General features: G+C 33.7%; 2 protein-coding genes and 1 pseudogene across 2 annotated transcripts; all 3 read right to left on the reverse strand.

The window, feature by feature from the left end:
- Positions 1–19,087, reverse strand: part of LOC133191063 (uncharacterized) — a 165,693-nt pseudogene that overhangs the window by 40,782 nt on the left and 105,824 nt on the right.
- LOC133191056 (F-box only protein 16-like) lies at positions 25–19,053 on the reverse strand. The gene is made up of 8 exons (XM_061326731.1): positions 18,912–19,053; positions 17,296–17,331; positions 15,720–15,926; positions 14,107–14,271; positions 8,889–9,070; positions 4,752–4,866; positions 2,936–3,146; positions 25–1,138 (listed from the first exon to the last, which is right to left on the reverse strand). Exons 1-8 carry the CDS (start codon positions 18,981–18,983, stop codon positions 1,071–1,073), a joined length of 1,056 nt encoding a protein of 351 aa, XP_061182715.1. The 5' UTR covers positions 18,984–19,053; the 3' UTR covers positions 25–1,070.
- Positions 8,885–18,983, reverse strand: LOC133191587 (F-box only protein 16-like). The gene is made up of 5 exons (XM_061327333.1): positions 18,912–18,983; positions 17,296–17,331; positions 15,720–15,926; positions 14,107–14,271; positions 8,885–9,070 (listed from the first exon to the last, which is right to left on the reverse strand). Exons 1-5 carry the CDS (start codon positions 18,981–18,983, stop codon positions 8,885–8,887), a joined length of 666 nt encoding a protein of 221 aa, XP_061183317.1.

Consider the following 19,087-nt stretch of genomic DNA (forward strand, 5'->3'; position numbering starts at 1 on the left):
AAATTTATAAACTATTTACCATTTATTGTTTTGGACAATACTGAAAAATTGTCACATTACTCATAGCATAATATCACTGTATGGTACTTAGAAACTACACTATAACTTTGCAAATATATCCTAAAACAACATCTCTGAAAAAACCACATTCATAACAACAACAGCTGTTTGTGCTTACATTTGAAATATTTTCTGACAATTGATTCACATGAAAGTTTGTATGCTAAAAATTTCCTTTCTGGTCTGTACAGAAAACAATAAGTGAAAAAAATCTAGCTATCACAAAAATCTTGATTGGGTAAACTGCTTCAGACCAATGTTCCAAAAATTCATCATTTAAATCTAAAATACATTTAATATTCGAATATGAAGTGAAATCAATATATAAGATCTGTATAAAATCTATAGAACAATGGTAACAAAGTCAAATAATCTACAAACATTTCCCTGTAAAGCATCATCCCAAATAAATAAATAATGGACGGTATGATGTCAATAGAATCCATAATCCAAGTACCGGAGGGACTTGTAATACAAAACAAGTACTGCAAATAATAAATATTGTAAAACTAAAATCAATATATAAATAGTCAAAATATTAATGGTACATGTTAAAAAAGTCTAATCTTTAGCATTCACATTATCTAAAGTTACATATACATATGTTTCTAATTTCTGTTTACAAAAACTTTCTCAAGTAAAACAATTTTAAAAATCCCCTTCAGAGCACAATATCTTTACACACAATGGAATTTTTTGAAATCAAACACAAAAAATTTAGTGGAATGAGACAGCAATGTATATGATGGACATGTATGGTTGATACCAGTTTTGGAATACAGTCAAACCTTGTTATCTCAAACTCTATGGGACTGAGAAAAAACTTCAAGATTTCTGAACAATCCAGATATTGGGGGTTAAAATACAATAAGAAAATAGTGGTTGGGACTTTCAAATCAGAGTTTGAGATACCGAAGTTCAACTGTATTTTAAAAGTAGACATCTATGATTGACTGGACTTTGGAATATCAACTGGATTTATGGCTGACTGGACACCAGGTTTTGGAACATTAAATGTCTTCATCAGAATCCATGCCATCAGGAACTTTCCATGGTTTCTCTGGGAAAAGTCTGGCAGCTACAGAGAGAGGGAGAAAAGTAAGAAATAGGTGAATGGTTTCTACACTGTGTAGTAACATCAACAGCTACACCCCCAACCACCCCAATCAAGAAAATTATAGGACATCTTGTTTTTGGTACATGTTCACTTGTTTACTGCATAATTGCCCTGTTTCATAAAAATGTGATACCATAACCATAATCATGGTGTCTAAGCTTTATGTACAGATGACTCTTGATCTCTTGAAGTTCAAGGGACCATAAGAAAAGTTCGAGAGATCGGGGGGTTCGAGAGATAAAAAGTAAATAAAATCCGGAATTTTCAGTCCGATCATCATTGTTCTACTATTATACATACAGAAGTATATGTTGATAATGTCATTACACGTTTTCATTCATATTTTACAGGTAAATCACTTGATTTTAATAACAATGATCGTGTTTTGAATAAATAAAATGATTAATAAAAGTTTCAATATTTATTTGTTCTCATTTCATGATTACATGAAACCTGAATAGCAATTGTCGATATTGCTATCCCCCGGGCACGGGTTTGAACGGTCCTTCACAAGATTGCTCGTAATCGGTATACAATACTTGAGATAGGATTTCTTGTGCAATGTTTGCCAAACTGGGATTGTGTAGACTCTAATAATATTAAAGTTCATTATCTATGGAAAACTACTGACACGTCCCTAAATTATTTTCTCAAAATTATCATCTCGTCCAGTCAAAATAAGTTGTGAAGCGATTTGTTTATAATTTACCAATTAACCAATTAATTATAGCAACACTCAGACGACTCACAGGTGTAGTATCATGTAATCACCCAATTTACACGTCCATCCCAGCCCCAGGTGTTCACTGTTAAGTCCAAGCTGAATTAATTTTACGCTTGATTGACGTGTATACATGCGCAATCAAAACTTTGAGAGATAGAGAGTAAAAACAATGAAATATGTGTAACGGGGCCCAAGTCTTGGTTCAAGAGATAGAGAACTTCGAGAGATTGGGAGTTCGAGAGATCAGGAGTAAATTTGCTTAGTTATATAGAGGAAAAAAACGGGACCGGAGGTTCACTTCGAGAGATCGAGAACTTCGAGAGATCGGAGTTTGAGCCATCAAGAGTCACCTGTATATAATATACAGAGAAAATCAAGATCAAACAGAGAAATTGGTCACATCTAAGGCATCAACTTCTGTGGACACTTCTTTTGGTGCACGTTTTTATGAAACTTTCATTCTTTTAATACAATACAGGCAAATTTCATTCTTTTTTCTGTTTGTTTGTTTGTTTTTGTTTTGTACATGTAAATAAATTGATTTCTCCCTTATTACTACAGAAATCTTTACAAATCTAGTCATAAAAACAGTTGGTGAGGACATACATAATATCATATGATTTATATTTTCACTGTGTTACTTAAGGAGTTATCAGGTTACTTCTGGTAAATGCAAACTGGTGTTTGAGAATGTATTATTTATTCCTCAATCATTGGATGTTGTATGTGCTGTTCACTATGTGAACTCCACAATAAGCCAACTTCTTGTGCACAACAATTTTTTGCTACATATTCATTCATTTTAAGAATCTGTGATGATTTAAAATAAATATGGAAATATATTATAATACAGAGAATGATTTGGAAAGATTAAAGCTGATAATATCTACATTTTAAGCTGGTTTCTTAATATTGGTAGAAATAGCCATTATTAATAAATTCTTTTGTTTACAGTAACAGGTAATTGTTTTCTTCTTGTTATGAGCCATATGTTGTATAAGCATATATATTACAAATCAGCATGAGATACTCACTGGGCGGGTCTCTTTCTGATCTTGCTGTTACAGGTCGTGACCCTGATTTGATTGGTGAAAATGTCTGTGAAGAATTGATAGTATTGCGAGTTGGACTTATGTTGCGTTTGTTTTTATCCACGACCTTGGCCTCAAATGACACATAGGGTGAGTTCATGGTCGCCCACTGGGGTCTCTGATTCGTCATGGCGTCCTCCGAATAACTTAACAGCTACAACGAGAATTCAAACTTACTGAGTTAGTGACCTCCGAATAACTTAAAAGCTACTACGAGAATTCAAACTTACTGAGTTAGTGATATTCTTGTGTAATGATGGCATTCAATTCTTATGATGATACTGTTCAGTAGATTACTTGAAATATTTTATGCTGTTTGTTATTTGGCTGATAGGATCTGCCACTTTTTGTGAGTTTATCTCAGAGTTGAAAGCCAATTAGCAAGGGAATAGGAAACAAAAAGCAAGACAAGGGATCAGGAAATATAGCAAGGCAAAGGAATAGGACAGATAGCAAGTCAAGGGAATAGGAAAGAAACAGCAAGGCATGGGAATAAGAAACAAACAGCAAGGCAAGGGAATAGGAAACAAACTGCAAGACAAGGGAATAGGAAACAAACTGCAACGCAAGGGAATAGTAGAAAACAGCAAGGCAAGGGAATAGGAAACAAACAGCAAAACAAGGGAATAGGAAGCAAACAGCAAGACAAGGGAATAGGAAACAAACAGCAAGGCAAAGGATTAGGAAACAAACAGCAAGGCAAGGGATTAGGAAACAAATAGCAAGGCAAGTGAATAGAAAACAAACAGCAAGGCATGGGAATGAGAAACAAACAGCAAGACAAGTGAATAGAAAACAAACAGCAAGGCATGGGAATGAGAAACAAACAGCAAGACAAGGGATTAGGAAACAAACAGCAAGACAAGGGATTAGGAAACAAATAGCAAGGCATGGGAATGAGAAACAAACAGCAAGACAAGGGATTAGGAAACAAACAGCAAGACAAGGGATTAGGAAACAAACAGCAAGTTGGATTTATATAACTTCCTATTATACCTTGATCTTCAATGGCTACATATGTTTCTATTTGCTTATGACATTAAGTGATGTAGAAACACAAAAAGGTACGATATAAAAGGACAAGGTATGGTAACGGCAGAATCTGGCCCCTTATCTGATGTAAAAATCAGAAGACAAAACTTTGATAGTTTGTAGTTAACACCTTAAAATGATGCTTGTTTTAAAACCAGCGATAATTTTGATTCAAAGCTACATAGAGGCCACAAGAGGGTGCAGAAGTAGGACATTTTCCTGAATTTCCTCAATTCTGGTGGAATTTAGTCAAAATTGAGATACTTTTCACTTTGGGAAACATAGAGCAAAAGCCTGCCTATCTGAGATTTTTATACACAAGATGCATCTGATACTAGTGTATGAAACATATAAAATTGGTAGATAGGCAAGCTTGTGCTTTATGTTTTCTGAAACAAATGTGCTGTAAAATCGATGAAAAATTGCATAAAAATGAGAAAATTCAGAAATTGACATAATTTCTGACCTTTCCATGACCTTTGTGTACCCCATAACTTAGAACCAATACTCATTTTGTGGCAGGGGTGACAACAGGTTTTTATTGATAAACTGTTGCATCATTCTAAAAGACACCCCAAACCAGGGGTCAAAAAGGGGTCTTAGCCTATCTTATCCTTTATCTATTTGCCAACATCCTTAGATAAATAGGGAAAAGGCAATTAAAGCACAATTATATATGAAACTTCAAATTTCGAAAACTTGATGATGAATGTTGAAGAAAACTTACAGATAGAGACTGGGACTTCCTGCTCTGATTTAGAACATTGGTTCCTGTCTTCACTTTACTCTTGGCATGCTTAGTGATGTCTTCTGCTTCATACCCATAGTATCCCCGCTCTCTCCTACAAAATATCAATATAACCATAGTAACCCCGCTCTCTCCTACAAAATATCAATATAACCATAGTAACCCCACTCTCTCCTACAAAATATCAATATAACCATAGTAACCCCACTCTCTCCTACAAAATATCAATATAACCATAGTAACCCCGCTCTCTCCTACAAAATATCAATATAACCATAGTAACCCCGCTCTCTCCTACAAAATATCAATATAACCATAGTAACCCCACTCTCTCCTACAAAATATCAATATAACCATAGTAACCCCGCTCTCTCCTACAAAATATCAATATAACCATAGTAACCCCGCTCTCTCCTACAAAATATCAATACAGTGGACCTTAAGATATCCGGTCGATTTTTAATGGGAACGAAATTTTTTAACGTTATTTTGTCTTGTTTAACCGGAATTCCGCGTTCTGTATCCGGACGGTCCTTTTTCACCACAAAATGAATTTTTACATTATATATTGGTTCATTTATCCGGACGATAATTTTTTAACTGGTCTGTCAAGTCTGCTCAGATTTCTTGATCTGGGTGTTAATTGTTGTAAAAACACTGGTCTGGTTGTTTGTTTTTAAAGATGATCACCTGCGACCTGTTATCAATGGCTTGCGCCAAGGTTAATTGTAGGTCGATAGGTACGCACGAGACTCTCGCTTCTCTAACATGGTTTTGATACGTTTTAATTAAGGAAAATAATTTTATAAGTGTAGAATAATTTTTTTCGTAATTGGCAAATATATTTCTTTTACTGTTAGAATACAGTCGTAACATGGTTTTATGTATTTATAAACATGATATCGGAGTTTTTTTATGCACAGTATTTTGTGCGCGAAACACATTCTATGATTTGATGACATTTAAAAATCACTTTCAAAATTACATTCGTTAATATGATCTCGCTTTGGATGATTACGATTAGTGTTTGTATACATATGCAGATTATGTCACATTTAGCATTGATGGGCGTTCATATTAAATAAAACTCTACCGACATTACCATACCGACATGGCTACTATAGGAGAAGTTGATTCATTAGACACTGGGAAGTAGAAATAATTAATGTGACCATATAAACACGTTTTTTTCCAATGACACATGTACTTTTTATTTATTTAAACAAGTATTGAGTAGTACTAACTTATATTAAAGTATTTAAACAATAAAACATATTGATAAAAAGCAACATTCTTCACTATTGAAATGGTATGAAAGGCAATATAACTAAAATCAAGGCAATTCAGGTATCCGGACGCTTCACATATCCGGACATATTGACTGGGAACCAAAGAGACCGGATAAATGAGGCTCCACTGTATAACCATAGTAACCCTGCTCTCTCCTACAAAATATCAATATAACCATAGTAACCCCACTCTCTCCTACAAAATATCAATATAACAATAGTAACCCCACTCTCTCCTACAAAATATCAATATAACCATAGTAACCCCGCTCTCTCCTACAAAATATCAATATAACCATAGTAACCCCACTCTCTCCTACAAAATATCAATATAACCCTAGTCATCCCGCTCTCTCCTACAAAATATCAATATAACCATAGTAACCCCGCTCTCTCCTACAAAATATCAATATAACCATAGTAACCCCGCTCTCTCCTACAAAATATCAATATAACCATAGTAACCCCACTCTCTCCTACAAAATATCAATATAACCATAGTCATCCCGCTCTCTCCTACAAAATATCAATATAACCATAGTAACCCCACTCTCTCCTACAAAATATCAATATAACCATAGTAACCCCACTCTCTCCTACAAAATATCAATATAACCATAGTAACCCCGCTCTCTCCTACAAAATATCAATATAACCATAGTAACCCCGCTCTCTCCTACAAAATATCAACATAACCATAGTAACCCCGCTCTCTCCTACAAAATATCAATATAACCATAGTAACCCCGCTCTCTCCTACAAAATATCAATATAACCATAGTCATCCCGCTCCCTCCTACAAAATATCAATATAACCATAGTAACCCCGCTCTCTCCTACAAAATATCAATATAACAATAGCAACCCTGCTCTCTCCTACAAAATATCAATATAACCATAGTCATCCCGCTCTCTCCTACAAAATATCAATATAACCATAGTAACCCCGCTCTCTCCTACAAAATATCAATATAACCATAGTAACCCCACTCTCTCCTACAAAATATCAATATAACCATAACCATAGTAACCCCGCTCTCTCCTACAAAATATCAATATAACCATAGTAACCCCACTCTCTCCTACAAAATATCAATATAACCATAGTCATCCCGCTCTATCCTACAAAATATCAATATAACCATAGTAACCCCACTCTCTCCTACAAAATATCAATATAACCATAGTAACCCCACTCTCTCCTACAAAATATCAATATAACCATAGTCATCCCGCTCTCTCCTACAAAATATCAATATAACCATAGTAACCCCACTCTCTCCTACAAAATATCAATATAACCATAGTCATCCCGCTCTCTCCTACAAAATATCAATATAACCATAGTAACCCCACTCTCTCCTACAAAATACTAGGATATCCTTAATTAATAACCCCACACCCTACTACAAATTATTAACATATAATCTTACATATAAACATATATCAACATATAACCTAACCCTAATACCTGAGTAACCCAAATAACCCTGACATCTCTTATTTAAATATAATCATTATAGTCCAGACCTCTCTTACAATAAAAAATTATTCTTCAAAAAAAGTAAAACGTCAAAACTGTAATAACCCTGCTCTCACCCACAAAACAGATAAAATGTCAAAACTGTAATAACCCTGCTCTCACCCACAAAACAGATAAAATGTCAAAACTGTAATAACCCTGCTCTCACCCACAAAACAGATAAAATGTCAAAACTGTAATAACCCTGCTCTCACCCACAAAACAGATAAAATGTCAAAACTGTAATAACCCTGATCTCACCCACAAAACAGATAAAATGTCAAAACTGTAATTACCCTGATCTCACCCACAAAACAGATAAAATGTCAAAACTGTAATAACCCTGCTCTCACCCACAAAACAGATAAAATGTCAAAACTGAAATAACCCTGATCTCACCCCAAAAAGAGGTAAAATGTCAAAACTGTAATGACCCTGCTCTCACCCACAAAACAGATAAAGTGTCAAAACTGTAATAACCCTGCTCTCACCCACAAAAGAGGTAAATGTCGAAACTGTAATAACCCTGCTCTAACCCACAAAAGAGGTAAAATGTCAAAACTGTAATAACCCTGCTCTTACCAACAAAACAGGTAAAATGTCAAAACTGTAATAACCCTGCTCTCACCCACAAAAGAGACAAAATGTCAAAACTGTAATGACCCTGCTCTTACCAACAAAACAGGTAAAATGTCAAAACTGTAATGACCCTGCTCTTACCAACAAAACAGGTAAAATGTCAAAACTGTAATAACCCTGCTCTCACCCACAAAAGAGGTAAAATGTCAAAACTGTAATAACCCTGCTCTAACCCACAAAAGAGGTAAAATGTCAAAACTGTCATAACCCTGCTCTCACCCACAAAAGAGGTAAAATGTCAAAACTGTCATGACCCTGCTCTCACCAACAAAACAGATAAAATGTCAAAACTGTAATAACCCTGCTCTCACCAACAATTAAGGTAAATTGTCAAAATTGTAATAACCCTGCTCTAACCAACAAAACAGATAAAATGTCAAAACTGTAATACCCCTGCTCCCACCCACAAAACAGATAAAATGTCAAAACTGTAATAACCCTGCTGTAACCAACAAAACAGATAAAATGTCAAAACTGTAATAACCCTGATCTCACCCAAAAAAGTAAAATGTCAATACTGTAATGACCCTGATCTCACCCAAAAAAAAAGTAAATTGTCATTATGTAGCTTACTGGTACACTAACTTCTACACAGGCATATTCTTACCTGTACATGTACTTTCTTATTATAGATTTTAAAACAAGGCTATATACATTGTAGATTACCTCTTTTTAACACTGTCAACATAATCATCATTTTCCAGAACATTATTCCTCCACGTGTCTTTAGGGTGGGGGTCAGACCCTCTCCAGGGTGTGATTTTCTGTTTGTCTTTACTGGTCCTCACTGACTTAGCCCGCTTTTTCTCCGTCTCCAGCTGCAGGTTTTCAAGCATCAGCGTTGTGTCCTATAAAAAAAATCATCAACATTATATAACTCGTAAAAATGTTAAAAAATAATTTATCTTTTTTATATAAATGTTAGTTTGATATTTCAGTGCACAGTGTATTTTATTTACATAACTGGGTATACCAGATGACAAAGTTTTTTTTTAATTTGTCCTTACTCAGTAATGATTGGAGAAATAGATGTCCTTGATTTATCTTGACCCTGCATTTATGACTCTACAGTCAGCATGTACTTGATATCTTACTATCTTGAGTCTAACTCACTGGCCTCGGATCACTTTTATCTGACTTACAAAAAATATGGGGTGTAATAAAAGATAGATGTATGAAACGCTTTACATATGTTAACCACTTTTGCCAATGAAATACTAAAAGTTTACTTTCTTTTCAAATCTATTCACATATAAACAATCTACTTTACTACCAAAGTTCATTCAAAAATTCCTAATACTTCCCAAGATATGGTGAAATCAATTCCAAAATTGACCCGTTTTTTTTTTACTTGAAATAAGCATGGGCCCCTGGTCATTCACATGTAAACAGACAGTGTTTGAACTGCAGCAAACAGTTGCATTGTATTTGCACAATCTATCAACAATTTAAAGTTGATTTTTTTACTCTAGGCCTGTGGTCTAACTTAATGGGAGAACTTGATACTTTCACATTGAGCCTAAGTACATTAATGTCCTTGATGATTCCTTGAGTCTAGATACATCAATGCACATGATATTTTCTTACCTTGGGCCTATCTATATGAATGTATTTGATATTTTCCCAACCTACATTTGATTCATAGATATACCTGACTCATTCTTACACAGGGTCTAGGTACATAGATATACTTGAGAGGTACTTGCTATTTTTTTAACCCTGGGTCTAGGTACATAGATTTACTTGAGAGGTACTTGCTATTTTTTTTACCCTGGGTCTAGGTACATTAAGTACTTGCTATTTTTTTTACCCTGGGTCTAGGTAAATTAAGTACTTGCTATTTTTTTTTACCCTGGGTACAAGTACATGGATGTACTTAATACATTCTTACCTTGGGCCTAGTCGTTGTGTTGATACTTTCTTAACCTATCTAGATAAATATTCTTATAATCTTACCCTAGGTCTGAGTACATGGATGTACTTGACACTTTCTTACCCTGGGCCTAGTCGTTGTGTTGATACTTTCTTAACTGATATTTAGACAGATAAATATACTTATATTCTTACCCTAGGTCTGAGTACATGGATGTTCTTGATACTTTCTTACCCTTGGGCCTAGTCGTTGTGTCGATACTTTCTTAACCTTTATCTATCTAGATAAATATACTTATAATCTTACTATAGGTCTGAGTACATGGATGTACTTGATACTTTCTTACCCTGGGCCTAGTCGTTGTGTTGATACTTTCTTAACCTTTATCTATCTAGATAAATATACTTATATTCTTACCCTAGGTCTGAGTACATGGATGTACTTGATACTTTCTTACCCTGGGCCTAGTTGTTGTGTCGATACTTTCTTAACCTATATCTAGACAGATAAATATACTTATATTCTTACCCTAGGTCTGAGTACATGGATGTACTTGATACTTTCTTACCCTGGGCCTAGTCGTTGTGTTGATACTTTCTTAACCTTTATCTATCTAGATAAGTAATGGATATATGCCGAATACTGTTCTATATGTAAAATTATCAGACTGTTTGAGGCCGAAAACAGTCTGATAATTTTACATATAGAATTGTATGAGGCATATTTCTTACTTAAAACATTGCTATTTAAATGTCCAAAAGTTACCTGGAGGAGTCCGATAATTACACAATAGGAGTTCAGGCATCAATAGTTTTCTACCTGAAACCATCTAATAAGTAGACAAAAGAAAAGAGAAAGTTTTTTTTTAAAACAGTAAAATCAGTGAGTGAACTCTTTTGTTTCATTCATTCAATGGCAGTCGTTTGGCTTAGCAGGAACTATGGACAGTGGTCAGGTGATGAGGGATTTTTTTATGATTCGCAATATTTTTTTTTATTAAGTGCGTTTGACATTGATACAGATACAGTGTTGGATGATATCTTCGAAATGCATTTAAAGTAATAATGCGGATTTTTATCTAAATTTTGATAGGATGATATAATGAAAATCTTGGGTTTTAAAAGTGCGGTCATCATGGTCATTGGCGAACAAACCTCGTTAAATGAAGAGATTTGCAGACTGGTTCTTTATCAGAAATGGATTTAAATTGGCTTATTCCCAGTGATGTATCGAAAACGCTTTGCAAAAAAACTGAATGGAAAGTGTTACTTTTGAGGAAGTTTAAGACTACAGTTTCTTCTTGGATTTGCTATTTTTAACAACTTAATTTCCTCGCGTTCGCTTACCCTGAATTTTTTCTCCCTAACCTTTTTTTGGTTTCTGGACAAATTAAACCTTGATTTCACTCTTGTTGTTGTTTTTCAACTACTGTCCGATTTTGTTATCACTGCCGTCCGATAATATATTATTGGACTGCTAATCATTATTATCGGAAGACTACAGGTAAATTTTTAGACTGCAAGAACAAAGGCATGACGTCACAGCAATGTTTTAAATATACTTATATTCTTACTCTAGGTCTGAGTACATGGATGTACTTGATACTTTCTTACCCTGGGCCCAGTTGTTGTGTTATTTGATACTTTCTTAACCTATATCTAGACATATAAATATACTTATATTCTTACCCTAGGTCTGAGTACATGGATGTACTTGATACTTTCTTACCCTTGGGCCTAGTCGTTGTGTCGATACTTTCTTAACCTATATCTAGACAGATAAATATACTTATATTCTTACTCTAGGTCTGAGTACATGGATGTACTTGATACTTTCTTACCCTGGGCCTAGTCGTTGTGTCGATACTTTCTTAACCTTTATCTATCTAGATAAATATACTTATATTCTTACTCTAGGTCTGAGTACATGGATGTACTTGATACTTTCTTACCCTTGGGCCTAGTCGTTGTGTTGATACTTTCTTAACCTTTATCTATCTAGATAAACATACTTATATTCTTACTCTAGGTCTGAGTACATGGATGTACTTGATACTTTCTTACCCTGGGCCTAGTCGTTGTGTTGATACTTTCTTAACCTTTATCTATCTAGATAAATATACTTATATTCTTACTCTAGGTCTGAGTACATGGATGTACTTGATACTTTCTTACCCTTGGGCCTAGTCGTTGTGTTGATACTTTCTTAACCTTTATCTATCTAGATAAATATACTTATATTCTTACCCTAGGTCTGAGTACATGGATGTACTTGACACTTTCTTACCCTGGGCCTAGTCGTTGTGTTGATACTTTCTTAACTGATATTTAGACAGATAAATATACTTAAAACATTGCTGTGACGTCATGCCTTTGTTCTTGCAGTCTAAAAATTTACCTGTAGTCGTCCGATAATAATGATTAGCAGTCCAATAATATATTATCGGACGGCAGTGATAACAAAATCGGACAGTAGTTAAAAAACAACAACAAGAGTGAAATCAAGGTTTAATTTGTCCAGAAACCAAAAAAAGGTTAGGGAGAAAAAATTCAGGGTAAGCGAACGCGAGGAAATTAAGTTGTTAAAAATAGCAAATCCAAGAAGAAACTGGAGTCTTAAACTTCCTCAAAAGTAACACTTTCCATTCAGTTTTTTTGCAAAGCGTTTTCGATACATCACTGGGAATAAGCCAATTTAAATCCATTTCTGATAAAGAACCAGTCTGCGAATCTCTTCATTTAACGAGGTTTGTTCGCCAATGACCATGATGACCGCACTTTTAAAACCCAAGATTTTCATTATATCATCCTATCAAAATTTAGATAAAAATCCGCATTATTACTTTAAATGCATTTCGAAGATATCATCCAACACTGTATCTGTATCAATGTCAAACGCACTTAATAAAAAAAAATATTGCGAATCATAAAAAAATCCCTCATCACCTGACCACTGTCCATAGTTCCTGCTAAGCCAAACGACTGCCATTGAATGAATGAAACAAAAGAGTTCACTCACTGATTTTACTGTTTTAAAAAAAAACTTTCTCTTTTCTTTTGTCTACTTATTAGATGGTTTCAGGTAGAAAACTATTGATGCCTGAACTCCTATTGTGTAATTATCGGACTCCTCCAGGTAACTTTTGGACATTTAAATAGCAATGTTTTAAGTAAGATATATGCCTCATACAATTCTATATGTAAAATTATCAGACTGTTTTCGGCCCTAACGGGCCTCAAACAGTCTGATAATTTTACATATAGAACAGTATTCGGCATAAATCCATTACTTATATTCTTACTCTAGGTCTGAGTACATGGATGTACTTGATACTTTCTTACCCTGGGCCTAGTCGTTGTGTTGATACTTTCTTAACCTTTATCTATCTAGATAAATATACTTATAATCTTACTCTAGGTCTGAGTACATGGATGTACTTGATACTTATAATCTTACCCTAGGTCTGAGTACATGGATGTACTTGATACTTATAATCTTACCCTAGGTCTGAGTACATGGATGTACTTGTTACTTATATTCTTTCCCTAGGTCTGAGTACATGGATGTACTTGATACTTATAATCTTACCCTAGGTCTGAGTACATGGATGTACTTGATACTTATATTCTTACCCTAGGTCTGAGTACATGGATGTACTTGATACTTTCTTACCCTGGGCCTAGTCGTTGTGTTGATACATTGTACTTTCTTAACCTATATGACAGATAAATATACTTATAATCTTACCCTAGGTCTGAGTACATGGATGTACTTGATACTTATAATCTTACCCTAGGTCTGAGTACATGGATGTACTTGATACTTATATTCTTACCCTAGGTCTGAGTACATGGATGTACTTGATACTTATATTCTTACCCTAGGTCTAAGTACATGGATGTACTTGATACTTATAATCTTACCCTAGTTCTGAGTACATGGATGTACTTGATACTTATATTCTTACCCTAGGTCTAAGTACATGGATGTACTTGTTACTTATAATCTTACCCTAGGTCTGAGTACATGGATGTACTTGATATTTTCTATGTAATTTCTTTTCCATACACCGACTTCATAAGGACTGGGAGTAAACGGCAGAAACCAACCAAATCGTAGACATTTAGGCATCCATAAGGAATCAGTTTCTGATAGGGTTTTCCAATACCAGCTAACCTATGAGAATATGTGTAAATTTGATAACATTTTTATTACACACTGTATTCTTTATGAAATCCATTGGAAATCTACAACATTCAACCCCTATAACACACACAAACCTTGTCATGGCACAGTAGAAAACACAATAGGAACTACATACACTTTTTATACACTAGGAACTCCAAAGTGTATAATTATTGTTTGGGCTCAATTTAATTAAAAACAAATACCTTATCAAATTCAACGAAAAACATCACATTTGATAAAACATTTAATCAGGCCACCATTAAAATTTTTTTGTTTGATGTACTCCGACCCACATTTTTTAAGGTGGGTAGGTTGTTTTTTTTTTTAAAAAAAAAAAAAAAATATTTTCTAACATTTTGACAATTGCTTATAAACCACAGACTTAGAAATTTTCATTATAGACACCTGACAGCTAAACAATTTAAAGAAGTTATCTATTTCTGTAAAATCTTTTAATCTAAAAAGTATCTTAGAGAATTGATAGACCTTAACTTTAAAAACAATACAGATAATTTGTTTTAGAAAAAAAGAATTTGAAGTACTGAAAAAAAAAAAAACGATTGGGTAGGGGCAATTTTAATGGGTCGGTCTAAGTACATCAAACAAATCATCTTTTATTTTTGGCCTCAGAATTCAGAAAATTAATGTTATTCAGGTAAAGAGGAAAGCAAATCCTTTTTAATGTCTATTTTAATGTCTATTCTAATTTTATTTTTTGGATGTAATCAACCCTCTAAGGAAAATTTGATTCAGATTAAGTAGTTTAAACAATCAACGTCATTTCCCTCTTTTTGGGGTGGGCAAATACACTAATATCAAAGTTGAACTGTTTTTATTTTATTTTCCATGGAGTGAGTTTAATAAAATCTCAACTATGGTTATCACTAGAATCAAGGATCAAGGCGTCTTTTGATCATGACACAAATACACCTCAAAGTGGGAAAAAGTTTACTTGAGACTGAGAATACATTGCACATGCCTGGCATTCAAAATGAACGAGGAGTACATAGCATATAAATGTGATGTCATAAGACACTGCTCTCGACATCTAAGTCTCCCTTTTTTGTTTTTCTATAAAGAGGTTTAAAAATGCACTCTAGCAGAATAGAAAATAATTCTCAATGTTGTAAAATACACCCTTCAGTCTCAAGATTTGTATGAAAACAAACTTGCCCCTCCGGCTACATTTTTTATTTCCCAACGAAATCTCTCAATAATCGGGGTATATTCTCAAACAAATCCTCTGATGCAGGAATTCTTTCTTAAATCTGAATAATTTTATGTATTCTTTTAAAGAAACATGTAGGCATCCCTCACTTCATACTTACTGAATAAAAAAAAATAAGAAATTGACACAATAATCTATTCAAATATGCAGGAAATTAAATGTACTTCAAAATTTAAAATCTGTATATGAAATAAAGAGCTAAACTTACCCTCGCACATCGACTTAAACTTCTGGGGTCCAGGAATGAAAAAATGTAAATAGATAAAATTTTTGGCAGTTCTCTGGTAAAGTCTTCACGTATACACGGTACTTTTTCATTCACAATCTCCTGCACAAATTTTAGCTGTTTTATTTTAGACCTATTCATCAAGTCTTCTAAAACTTTTCTTCTTTGTTCATCTGTCCACTTATCATACTGTAAGAAAAGGTATTAACAAATAGAACACACAAAATATTGTCCAATGTGTGCTTTATAACTGAAACAAAGAGAAAATATACATGTATTGATTTCTCAAGTTTGAAACTAGAACTGTCCAAAAGGGACAAATACCCCCCGCTGGGTTTTTCAGAGGTGCCAAATCACTAATATTTTATGGATCTAAGAGGTGTTCACATGCAATTTTCTTACAAACATTTAGAGTGAAAAAATAATTGCTCATTATATTTTTTTTTTAATGAATGAAAACAAGGAACAACCTAATAAAACATCAATACCAATACATTGTAATTACATTGTTTTTTTTAATACATTGAAAAAATAAATTGCAACTATCTGTCATCTTTTTGAGACATGACACTCTGCAAATTGATTGTTGAAAAAAAACAAAACAATTAATTACAAAATCAAATTAATCTTGATAACTTTATATCAAATTCATTTTAAAAATAAAAGGCTGGTCATCCAGTAACTATGTACTATGACAGACAATAAATTACAATTAAGAGAATTAAAGAACAGAGATCTTTAAATTCCCAGGAGATATAGATAACACCTGCTTGATCAGAGATGCTCTAACAGCTTCCCACACTGAACTCATTAATTTATCTTTAACTGGATGATGTCCACTCATTACTCCCAAGGGACAAACGGATTTACACTATCTGATGTGTAATGTAAAAATTGTTTTTAATACTTGGTGATTTTTTTTTGTTTTAAGGAATAGTTTTAAGCTGTAGTTCACATTTTTGTACAGATGTTCTAGATTCTATGTCTCAAACCTTAGAAATAAACCCAAAATGACTAAGTCAATAAAAATGAAAAAAAAAAAACCCTGTAAAATGCAGAAAAATTATCAAATAATGTTGAAAATATCAGGTGTACATCTTCATATGGTAAATAATGAGTGTGCGAATTTTCATACAATTCTATGAAATAGCCTTTGAGAAAAGGTCAGGACAAAATCACATAATAAAAATGAACAAAAACACCTGTAAAATGCAGAAAAATTATTCAATCATGATGAAAATACCAGGTGCACACCTTCATATGGTGAATAATAAGTGTACAAATTTTCAGACAAATCTATGCAATAGTTTCCGAGAAACGCTCTGGACAAAATCTTGTCTACAGACAGACGGACAGACAGACGGACATGGTGATTCCAATATACCCCCCCTAAACTTCGTTTGCGGGGGGTATAAAAAGGGCATTTTCATCTGCATTGTCAATTGATGAATGATAGAACAAATAAGTATTACAGCTGATTAATCATTATGGCTGTAACTTTTTTCTCTTATCAGCAAGTACATACACCATTATGGCAAAAGTCTGTCAGAATACTCACCCATTTTCCTAACAAGGAAGATCTTTCTTCAAATATCTAAAAAGTATAAAAATGATCACATATAATCAAAAAAAGCCTTTGGAATAGTGAGCTGAAAACCTAAAATCTACATCTAATGACTTAAAAGAAACATGAATTAGTATCATAGAACATAGTTTGGTCTAGTCAATTTAATGCAGTGGAAGAATCAAAAATGTTAAATATAACCATGAACATAATTATATGGTTATATAATGCCTAATAGGGCTGCCACGATTAACCGAAATATCAGTTAACCGCGATTCAAAATCTTTCGGTTCGATTCACTACTTTTTTCCCGGATTTTGATTCAATTCAGGTTTGATTTTTTCAGACTAACATCCTCCGTTGTTAGGCACATTCTGATTGGTTGATCGGAAGAAATGATGGCAAATCATGTTATAGTAAACAAAAACACGAAAATGGCCGTGAAGAAGTTGGTGGGGGACTACTTCCAAGTTCCATTTTCTACGGAAAGATGGCACAGAAGATACGTGCATTTACTAGTAGGCAACATCCATCAGCCACAGAATTCTGAATTTAGAGGACCCGACACTAGTGCTACGAATTTTCTTAATTTTTTTTTTTTTTTTTTTTAATATTGACATTGTTTTGAATGTGAAATTAATTATTGACTGTATTGTTATGACAGCAATGTGTTTCGGCGGTTTGATATCGTATTGGTGAATCAAAACTTTATATCACATCAGGAATTCAACCGTAATTTCTATTGTGGCAAAATAGCTTTTGTAAGCAAATCACCAATACTTTTATGTTTAGCATATGAAATCATTGGTTTTGTTTGAAAGATTTGTTTGCATGTTTCATCTGTTGAAACCAATGACCAGTATTTTAATAATTTGAATTTCAGACATTTGATTCTTGGGTCATTCTTTGTAATTAAAACATTACGTATTTCCTTTGTTTTCTTGGCTTTACATTCCATAAATACATACATTAATAAATCTAATTAAAGTATGAATCATTATTTATTTTGAATTATCAAACATTACATATTTTATACAAAAATAAAAAAGGTTCTTTTTCTTATAATCGAATCAAAAATATTCGAAAACTGAGGTTTTTCTTTGAACCGAATCGATAAGAAAATTTTCTGATTCGTGGCAGCCCTAATGCCTAATCAGCAATAGATCGAAATATATTTCCTTGGGTGCTGGAAGCAGCTATATCATTGTATTCTATTGCCAAGACCCAATAGCTGAGGGCAATGGAACAAAATGAGCTGTTCCCATTACTGAGGGAAATACAGTTCGATCTATTACCTGATTTAGGCCCTTAATAACTGTTTTATTACCTGATACTACAGTTTCATAAGTAATCATAATATTAAACCTATAAAATTACTCATAAGCATTGAAGCAAAACAAAGGCATATGCCTTCGCACAACATGAATTTGAACGTCAATTCAATAAATATACAACTATGCTGAATTTTCAAAGCTATGGTTTATTATTGAGTTTCTTTCATAATACTAAATGGTTTACAGAGCCAGATACACAGATACTGTTATTCAAGTCTTCGCTAAAACTATTTGTGGATGCGGGAAGAACGGGCACCTGCTTGTCTAGGAGATTACCTTATTATTGGTTTCCTCGTTACTCAAAGGTGTCCAGGAACTCTTTGTGCGATTCTTTGCAATCATAGACATCTTGGCAAAGTTACTGACGATGCAATTCAAATTAAAAGAGAAGAGGCCACAATCTATTCGAACAAAACAAATCAATTCATCCCCCAGTCGCCATTTTGAAGCTA

The sequence above is a fragment of the Saccostrea echinata genome, unplaced genomic scaffold, assembly GCF_033153115.1.
Source record: "Saccostrea echinata isolate AGI-Se365-2 ecotype Australia unplaced genomic scaffold, CSIRO_AGI_Sech_v1 ptg000023l, whole genome shotgun sequence".
Taxonomy (NCBI): Eukaryota; Metazoa; Mollusca; class Bivalvia; order Ostreida; family Ostreidae; genus Saccostrea; species Saccostrea echinata.